At 36.6% G+C, this 10,547-nt stretch overlaps 1 protein-coding gene across 1 annotated transcript in view; it reads right to left on the bottom strand.

Annotated features, from left to right (window-relative positions):
• Window positions 1-10,547, bottom strand: part of ITSN2 (intersectin 2) — a 171,018-nt gene that overhangs the window by 138,502 nt on the left and 21,969 nt on the right. The window contains exons 2-6 of the mRNA XM_006835299.1: window positions 9,333-9,425; window positions 5,898-5,961; window positions 4,912-5,075; window positions 2,597-2,803; window positions 2,280-2,376 (exon numbers count right to left, since the gene is read on the bottom strand). Coding sequence (XP_006835362.1) covers window positions 2,280-2,376; window positions 2,597-2,803; window positions 4,912-5,075; window positions 5,898-5,961; window positions 9,333-9,425 — 625 coding nt within the window. The remainder of the gene's footprint in view (window positions 1-2,279; window positions 2,377-2,596; window positions 2,804-4,911; window positions 5,076-5,897; window positions 5,962-9,332; window positions 9,426-10,547) is intronic.

Raw genomic sequence — 10,547 nt, 5'->3', positions numbered from 1 at the left:
AAATTCAGGTGGGATATATTCAAGGTCATATTTTGGCTCTCATGGACTTGTTTTCATTTTCTTCAGCTTCAGTTTAAATTTGTATATGAGTAATTGATGGTCTGTTCCACAGTCTCTCCCTGGCCTTGTTTTGACTGATGATATGGAGCTTTTCCATAGTCTCTTTCTGCAGATGTAGTCAATTTGATTTCTATGCATTCCATCTGGTGAGGTCGATGTGTATAGTCATTTCTTATGCTGTATAAAGAAGGTATTTGAAATGAACAAATCATAGATTTTGCAGAATCCTATCATGCGTTCTCCAGCATCATTTCTATCACCAAGGCCATATTTTCCAACTACTGATCCTTCCTCTTTGTTTCCAACCTTTGCATTCCAATCATCAATAAAGGTCATTACATCTTGATTGCATGTTTGATCAATTTCAAATTGAAGAAGTTGGTAGAATTCTTCTATTTCATCCTCACTGGCTTCAGTAGTTGGTGGGTAAAATTGAATAATAATGGTATTAACTAGGCTTCCCTGTTGTTTTTGTTGCTAAGTTGAGTCGATTCTGACCCATAGCGACCCTGTATAGGGTTTCCAAGGAGCAGATGACAGTTCAAATGACTTTGTAGTCTGACACATTAGTCCACAACGCTACACCAGGACTCTGGGCTTCCCTGTAGGCACATGGATATTATCCTATCACAGAGAGCATTGTACCACATGACTGATTTGGATACGTTCTTTTTGACAATGAATGCAACACCATTCCTTTTCAATTTGTCATTTCCGGCATAGTAAACCATGTTTCATCAGATTCAAAATGGCCAATACCAGTCCATTTCAGCTCACTAATGCCTAAGATATCATTGTTTATGCATTCCTTTTCATTTTTGACAACTTCCAATTTTCCCAGATTCATACTTCGTACATTCCATGTTCCGATTTTCAGTGGATGTTTACAGTTGTTTCTCTTCATTTTGAGTTGTGCACCATCAGCAAATGAAGGTCCCGAGGGCTTTATTCCCACAGGCTTTACTCCATTTGCATCATCATGGTCAACTCTACTTTGAGGAGGCAGCTCTTCCCCATTTTGAGTGCCTTCCAACCTGAGGAGCTCATTGTCCAGCACTATATCTGAAAGTGTTTATCTGCTGTTCATAAGGTTTTCAGTCACTAAATATTTGGAAGTAGTTCATCACTCCTTCTTCCTAGTCTGTCTTCATCTGGAAGCTCATCTGAAACCTGTCCACTATGGGTGACCCTGCTAGTATTTAAAATACCGGTGGCATAGCTTTCAGAATCACAGTAACTCACAAGCTACCACAGTACAATAAACTGACAGACGAGTGGGTAAAATATTCACATGAAGCATAAAACTCCACAGGAATACCTAATATCAAGAGCCTACTATGTTTCAGGCCCTATATAGTACTAAGGGCTTTACACATATTACTTTTAATCCTCATAACACACTTAAAATTATAAGTGTTCGCATATCTCAAATAGGTAAAATATGGCTTTGGGATATTAAGAAACTAAACCAAGGTCACACAAACAGTGAGTGTTTAACCTGGAATATGAATGCTGTTCCTCAGGTTCAAAGTGAACATTCTTTGAACAGTGCTTTAGTATTATAGCGGTTTTTATATAAGGTGCTATGAATGAACATTTGATGCTTTTGTGTATTGTGAAGCTCAAAAGATACCCAAGCAGCAGAATTTTCTCCAGAAAGAAATTAACCTATATAATGATTATGAGATTATCCTGGTAAGTATATTAATTTTTAACATTATTTAAATTATACTAATATAATTTTAAGGAGTTCTACTGTGGCGCTATTGGCTAATGCACTAAACTGCAAAGTCGGTTTGAACACAAGGTCATCAGTTCAAGTTCACCATCTGTTCCTTGGAAACCCTATACAGGGTTGCTATGGGTCAGAACCAACTCAACGGCACTTAACAAAAACAATTCTTAAAGGGAAAGTTTAGGACTTTCAACGAAAGATTAATTGTTAAAATTAGAAAACTATTTTTCACTTTATGAAATCAAAAGTGAACTACAGACCTTGGAGTAATTCTAAAAATGTTTTTAAATTACTTTATGTGAGTTATAAGTAGTTAAGTTTACTGTTGTTGTTGTTGTTGTTGTTAAGTGTACTGTAAGTACTTATATTTGGCCACTATACAATAAAGCATGGATGAGCTCAGAACTTTAAAAAAAAAGAGTAATCTGTTAAAACAAATATTCTTAGTGAAAGAAAAATGGAAGTAATAAGTATACCTACATACCTGCTAGATCCTAAATCAATCAGAGACTGGGCCTTCTGTATACTAGCACCACCAAATCCTCCCATCATCAGACCATAAGATGACGTATGAGGCAATGCTGGGGGTGATAAAAACAGATAAGAAAAACTTGCCCATATCACAAAGTATGAAAGAAATGTGTATTTATTTCGGCACAAACAAGGGGGTTCCAAAAAGAATGTGGAAAAATTCTATTATCTTTTAATTCTATTTTTTTCTAGAACCTTTTTGAAGCCCCCTCATATGACACAGTTTTGTTGCTTCATTTGTACTACTGACTCATGAGACAAAGTACTTACTTGAAGAAGAATAAGGAATGGATAAAGGCTGAATGAGACTGGTGGTTCCATTTGGTAATGAGGATGTGCTAACAGAAGGCACTAGGGGAGCAGGCATCATTAAGGGAGGAAGAGTGGTCCCTGAAGTCGCAGAGGACAAAGGAGTTGTTATAGGTGCAACTGGAGGCAATGACTGAGGAATGGACAGATTGGGCATGCTTCCCATTCCTAAAACAAAGCAGAACACATTTTGAGTGCTAGTAAATCTTGTCTAAACCACATGCCAAAAAGAACGTTTACAATACAGGAAACAGAACTCTGTATCTATATAAAAACACTACGGCTTTACAAATTATTCTTACAAAATTTCCTGAAGTACCTTTGACCCAGATAGGAGGTAAATAAATACTTTTAATACCAATAGTATGATCTGTGTGAACCAAGAGAATGTCTGCTACTGCTTCTATTGTGTGTCACTGATTCGATTCTGACTCATAGCGATCCTTTATAGGGTTTCCAAGGTTGCAAATCTTTATTAGAGCATAAAGTCTTAGCTTTCTTCCAAAGATTGTTTGGCAGATTTGAACTGCTGACCTTACAGTAAGTATCCTAACACATAACAGGGTTCCTTAGAGAATAGCTTCCCATCGTGTAAAACTAGCTAGCCTTTGTAGTTAAAGACTAGTATACGCAAAGAAAATGTGTCATACAAACAAATGTTGGGTTTGTGTAAGGATAATAAACACAAGGCTGTTAATTAGTTAATACATATGTGTAAATGTATGCATGCACACACATATACCCTAAATTAAAACAAAAAAAAAGGATGTTCTAATTACTAAGCATTTTAGAAAGTCCCATTTATTCTGCAAGAAAATGTGCTACAAACATTTCCTATTTCTGAAAGCAGGATATGAATGAAAAGACAATGTTTAAAAGAAACAGATAATGATGACTTCTATTCCTGGTGTGGTGCTGTGGATTAATGTGCTGGACTGCAAGGTAAGTTTGAACCATAGGTTGGTGGTTCAAGCTCACCAGCTGCTCCTCGGAAACCCTACATAGAAGGTTGCTATGAGTCGGAACTGACTTGAAAGGCACTTAACAATAGCAACAATTCTTTTATTAACTGCACAATACTAAGTACAGTATATAAATACGGTCACACAGTGATTTGGTATTTGTCTATAGAGCTCACTGCAACAGTGAAATAACTTAGTAACAGTATTTTAAGCTTTAACAGCCAGAGTGAAGGAGCATGTTTCAATTACATAAAAATGCCTAAATAGAAAGTTCCATTCAAAATTAGTACTTCTTACCCACAAAATAATGATAATAAGAAATTGGCTAATAAAAATAAATAGAAAACATACCAAACTAGCTATCTCTGTTGAGCATGTAAATTGAGTAGCAAAAAGTCAACAACTTTGGTCCTAAATTTAGTTGGTTAATTGGCCTTTAACTTAAAGAAATCTCTATTTAAATATATAGGCATAACACAAAGAGATATATTGTAGGTTCAGTTCCAAACAACCACAATAAAGCAAGACAAATGAATTGTTTTGGTTTCACACTACACATGGAAGTTATGTCTATACTGCATAGCAGCATTATGAAAACATTTGAAATATTGTGAGAATTACCAAGAAGTGGCACAGAGACACAAAGTGAGTACACACTGTTGGGAAAATGGGGTTGATGCACTTGTTAAATGTAGGGTTGCCACAAACCTTCAATGTGTTAAAATGCACTACCTATGAAGTACAAATGAAGTATGACTGTAATTTAAAATTACTTTCCAAATTAAACTTCAAGTAAGTTTGAAATTGTTCAATTTTTTTCCGAGTGTTACTTATACAAAACATGGAAAAAATTAAGAATAGTATTTAGGATCCATTGTAACTAGGGTGAACATATAATGTATCACGCATCTGGGAGTTGTGAACAGGGACAATGACCAGAACAGATGCCAGGACAATAGACAGTTTAGCACTATCACAGGCCTGAGCTTGGAAAACTGGGACCCATGGAATCCCTATCTATAATAGTAAATTTAATGAGTCCTGGTGTGGCACTGCATGAATCACAAGGTCGGTTTGAAATGCAATGCAGGCAGTTCAAACTCATTAGCCACTCCTTGGAAACCCTATACAAAGTCACTATGAGTCAAAATCAATTCAGCAGTACTTAATAACAACATCTCACACATGAAAATTAACTTGGAATCTGGATTGTAATTTTGTGCTCACATATCCTACCTTTTCCTAATCTCCATATATTGTGCTTAAAATCAAGTTTAACTATCAAATTAGCAAATTAAAGTAATGGATACACACCAAAACGAGCAGAAATTAAAGGAGAGAACATGGGGGGTTGCTTCATAATGGGAGGGAGAACCATGGGCAACTGTTGGCCTTGAAGCTTTAGCTTGATGAGTTTCATAGCTATGGAGAACTCTTGCTGATCCATTTTCCCATCCTTGTTCAGGTCTGATAAAGCCCTAAAAAGGGAAGAAAGAGATAAGATTGGTGTATGTGGGTGATGGTAAGAAAACTAGCATTACTTTTGGAGTTCATAAAAGAAAAACAATGACAGCATTCACATGTAGATCATCACTAAGTTTTCCAAAAAAAGATGCATATATGTAGGTAGTGACAGATACACACATACATATATGAATAACAAAATGCTAAAACCATGCATTAAGAAATACTTAACAAAGATGGTATCTAATAAAACAATGCATATTTATCTAGTAACTCTTGAGAAGAATTGCATCAGTGCGGATGGGATAAAACTATTCAAGAGTATAATAATACTAAACTTCATTTATTCTTTTATTTAAATATTTTTGAATGTTTGCTAGGTGCCTGGCACTTTGCGAGGAGTTTAGATATTCCATATATAACACAGATGGAGCAAAACTAATTATTTATTTTGACTATGTTAAAAAATAAAACCCCAGGTATCATAAAGATTAGTTTTATAAGGTAGGATCAGGGGGGGAAAGGAATAAACTGGGTTTATAGCTGATGAAATAAATGAAAGTAAATAATAACAGAAAGAAGATTTTTAAATTCTGCCTAATTAGAAAGAAATGTTATTCTTACGTAAAGGATATATAAACTCAAAGCTTCTTTCACTAGAAATTCTACAGTAATTAGAAATTTGTTCTGTAGAACAAAATCCCAATTATTTTCAATCATTTGCTCAAAATTTATTTTCAAAAAAAAAAATACTCTTACTTAAAAGCAACTGACTACAACTAAAAAGGAACTTTCTGTTATCACTGTAAGTTCATCTATAAAAGAAAACACAGTACCATATTTCAGCTAAAACAGGAGCTGGCAGGCCTGACTGTAAGAAAAAGGAACGTGCTTGATCACCTGAAGGTAACAGAAACAAAGAATAAGCAGCACATTAATATTAATAATGGAGTTACTCCAATACCTGTTAATTACAACCATGGGCATATGACTTATTATCATTTTAATTCCAACCATCAAAGAATACATTAAATAAATTCAAATATCAAAACATTCACATTTCTAATAAGGCTCAGATGTTTTAAACAACAAACGTCACAAATTAAGTTACACACATTAATCAGTAATAAAAGATTACATTATGAATCTTAGTTTTTCCATAATAATTCTCATTTCATAATAGCCCTATTAAATAAATTTATAGTTAAAAATCACAGAGAACACCTGGCCAAAAGTGATGCAAAAGACCTGGAGATTTGCTTCCTAAGAGATTAAAGTCAAGAAAATCCAATGGAGCAGATCTACTCTAAAATATGGGGTTCACCATGAGTCAACACCACAGCAACTGGTTTAGTTTTTTGGTTTTAGCCTAGCCCTGATAACAGGTAAAGTAGTTATTATCATAAAAGTAAAAATAACATTAAATCATAATGATTGCTGTAAGTCAAAACTGATTCCATGGCCGTGGGCTTGGGTTTGATTCGGATAGTAGTCAACATACCAAGGAGCTCTGGTGGCACAGTTGATAAGTACTCAACTGCTAACCAAAAGGTCAACAGTTCGAACCCACCAGTCATTCCATGGAAGAAAGATATGGCAGTGTGCTTCTCTAAAGGATTGTTGTTGTTGTTAAGTGTAGCCGAGTTGGTTTCAACAGTCCAGGAAATACTATAGAGAAATTCTACTCTGTCCTACAGGGTCACTATGAGTTGGAACCAACTTGATACCTATAGGTAAAGGTTAATGATGCTAGGTGTCACCAACAGCTAATCAATGTTATTAATGGAAAGTTTGGTGGCTCCAAACATTGTAAACCATATAATTGTCTGACTCAAAATGACCAATACCAGTCCATTTCAGCTACTAATGTCTAGGATATCGATATTTATGCATTCCATTTCACTTCTGACAACTTCCAATTTTCCTAGATTCATAATTCATACATTCCATATTACAATTACTAATGCATGCTTGCAGCTGTTTTTTTCTCATTTTGAGTTGTGACCCACTAGCAAAAGAAGGTCCCAAAAGCTTTCCTCCAATCACATAGTTAAGGTCAACTCTGCTTTGAGGAGGCAGCTCTTGACCAGTTCTATTCTGAGTGTCTTCTAACCTGAGGAGTTCATCTTCCAGTACCATATATCGGACAATGTTCCACTAGTATTCATAAAAGTTTTCAGTGGCTAACCACGCAGAAGTGGTCTGTCTCTCCTTCCTTCCCACTCTATATCTTCATCTGGAAGCTCTGCTGAAACCTGTCCACCATGGGTGACATAGCTTCCAGCATCACAGCAACACATAAGTCACCACAGTACGACAAACTGACAGATGAGTGGTGGTGGACAACTCACGTGTTGTTGTTAAGGGCCATTGAGTCGGTTCTGACTCATAGCAACTTTATATAGCATTTCCCAGGAGCAGCTGATGGGTTTGACCCACTGACCTTGTGGTTAGCAGTTCAGTGTTTATCCTACATCTACACCAGGATTCCAGACAACTCATGGTTGTGGTGTTTGCGTGACACTGAGTCGGTTCTAACTCATAGTGACCCTGTGTATGGGTTTCTGAGACTGTAAATCTTTATGGGAGCAGAAAGCCTCATTTTTCTCCCATGGTGTCTGGTAGAGTTGAACTGCTGACCTTGTGGTTACCAGCCTAGCTCTAGTAGTCTATTATGCTATCAGAACTCCTTCAGAGAACTCATTTGTTGCTATTAAGTGCCATCAAATCAGTTCCAACTCATAGCAACTCCGTACGGGGTTTTCAAGGAGTGGCTGGTGAGTTTGAACCACCAAACTTGTGGTTCAAATCAACCTTGCAGTCCAGTGCTTTATCCCACAGCACCACACCAGGATTCCTAAGAAAACTCATAGCTGCCCTTTATGTGAGTTTGCCCTCACTCTGAAAGTAAATGAAAAATCCTTACAACAAATCCTTCATCACAATCACCTTCACTTGCTGCATATGCACCTTTGAAATCATGGAAAAGGCTTCGAGACTTTTCTTGTACTAAAGCAAAACTACTTAAGAACTGTAACACCTGTTCTGATTTACTAACAAATTCGGCTTAACTATACGCTTAGAACATATCTCATTTGTTAACCAGGGACTGTACTATAAATAAAATACAGATACTATAGGATAAGCACTAGACTGCTAACCACAAGGTTAGTGGCTCAAACAACAACAAAGATGCTTTGCCACAAAAGTAAGTTTCATTTATAGAAAAAACGTGAGACAGCTGAACTAATCCTCTTTTGGTTTATTTCCACAAAACATGGGCAATTATTAATAATCAGTATGCGGGAGAAAGATGAGGCTCCCACATGAGATTGTTGTCGTTAAGTGCCATTGAGGTGGTTCCGACTCATAGAGACCCAGTATAGGGTTTCTGAGGAGTGGTTGGTGGGTTTGAACCACTGACCTTGAAGTTAGCAGTCCAGTTCTTATCCAATAGCAGCAAACCAGGACTCCAGCCATGGAACCCCTACACAAACAGTGTCGCCTCAAAGACAGAAGGTAAGCATGGGAACAGACTCCAAGAAAAAAATTCTACATTTTCTAGAAAATGGATATAACATACATTTCTACTAGATTTCAGTAATACTGACCACTATACTAGTAATTAGCACAACATATTAAGAATACATTAATATATGCTTTAAAATCTAAAGACTCAATTATCTTATAAAATAAGCTGTAAATATTCTTGATATGTTAAAATATGAAACTGTATTACGAAACAGTTATTCTTGACTAACATGGGGAATCAAAAAAGATTTTCCATATTTCAAACATAAAATGCCAAATAAAGATCCTATGTTAGGAGAAAAAGTGGAGTCCTGGTGTGGAGCTACAGGATAAGCACTGGACTGGAAACCTCAAGGTCGTCGGTTCAAACCCACCAGCAGCTATCAAAAACCCTATACAGGGTTGCTATGTTGGAACCACCTGATGGCATTTAACAACAACAGGGAAGAAAAATAAAGTAGCAGCAACAATGGACTCTAAAATTACACTTGTGATGATGACAGAGGACTAAACAGTGTATGGTTCTGTTGTGTACAAGGTCACTATGAATCAGAATCAACTTCACAGTACCTAACTACAAGGGAAAATAAACCTAGTACTTTTAAATTCTAAAATTCTGATTGATATGAATTTTATCACTTTAGTAATGAAAATCTGATGGCAGTCAAATTAAAACTACCGGGATACATGAAAAGGAGTATAATTTATAAATAAAATTATAAAAAAATAAAAAAGCAAACCTGTTATGTACCCTCCTGAAGGTTTGAGGTTATCAAACTGCTTATCATGCTTAGTGCGTTCTTCAGAGGTAATAGCCCACATGTTTGGCCCTCCTAAAACATAAGTAAAAAACAAAAAAATTAGAGTGTATGTATGAGCATGTTCAAATCACAATTCTATAATATAAATATGAATCATAAGTGCTCAATTAATGACGGTACTTCAGATGTGCAACAGCACAAAAAGTATAGCTCTATCATGACCGTAAGTCCTGGTGTGGCACTGGAAGATAAGCACGAAATTACTAACCACAGTCAGTGGATCTCAGAAACCCTATACTGCAGGAAAACCATTTTTCTGCCCAAATTTATAACATCATTCATAGGCCATACAAAATTATCAATATAAAAATTAGCCTGCTATATTTGGCCAAACATTTACTTAACTCACCCCTAATGTGATGGCTGAAACTGCAGTTGCCTTTGCAGGGCCTAACCAAATGATTCTGTGGGCCTTACATGACCCACAGGCCAGATATTCGCCACTCCCGCTATATAGGGTGGCTATGAGTCTGAACCAACAAATCAAGACCATATATGGTATAGCCCTTTTACATATACAAAGCAATTAGTATACAACTCAATGGAAACCACCATTTATCTGTCAAGTTGTCTCACTGTGGTGACTTAACATGTTGCCGTGATACTTGACAGTATGTCATCAGTATTTTAAATACCAGCAGGATATACTCATGCTGGACAGGATTCAGTTGAGCTTCCAGACTAAAGCGGACTAGAAAGGAGAGGCAGACTACTACTGCTGAATGCTTAATCATTGAAAATCTTATGAATAGCACTGGAACACTTTCAGATAGTACCAGAATACTGAATACTGAAACGTGATGAATAGCACCAGAATATTATCAGATACAGTGCCAGAAGATGAGCCCCTCAGGTTGGAAGGCATTCAAAATATGACTGGGAAAAGCAGCCTCCTCCAAGTAAAGTTGACAGTGATAACGAAAACGGAGTAAAGCCTTCAGGAACTACATTTACTGGTGAGGTACAGCTCAAAATGAGAAGAAATCATTATAAATTGCCATTAATAATGTTGTTGTTGTTGTCAGGTGCCATCGAGTCGGAACCGACTCATAGTGACCCCATGTACAGCAGAAAAATGTCCGATCCTGGGCCAACCCCACCACCGCTGCCACACTTGACGCCATCAATGATGCC

The sequence above is a fragment of the Chrysochloris asiatica genome, unplaced genomic scaffold (genome assembly GCF_000296735.1).
Source record: "Chrysochloris asiatica unplaced genomic scaffold, ChrAsi1.0 scaffold00016, whole genome shotgun sequence".
Classification (NCBI taxonomy): Eukaryota; Metazoa; Chordata; class Mammalia; order Afrosoricida; family Chrysochloridae; genus Chrysochloris; species Chrysochloris asiatica.
This window is presented reverse-complemented; position numbering and strand designations above follow the sequence as displayed.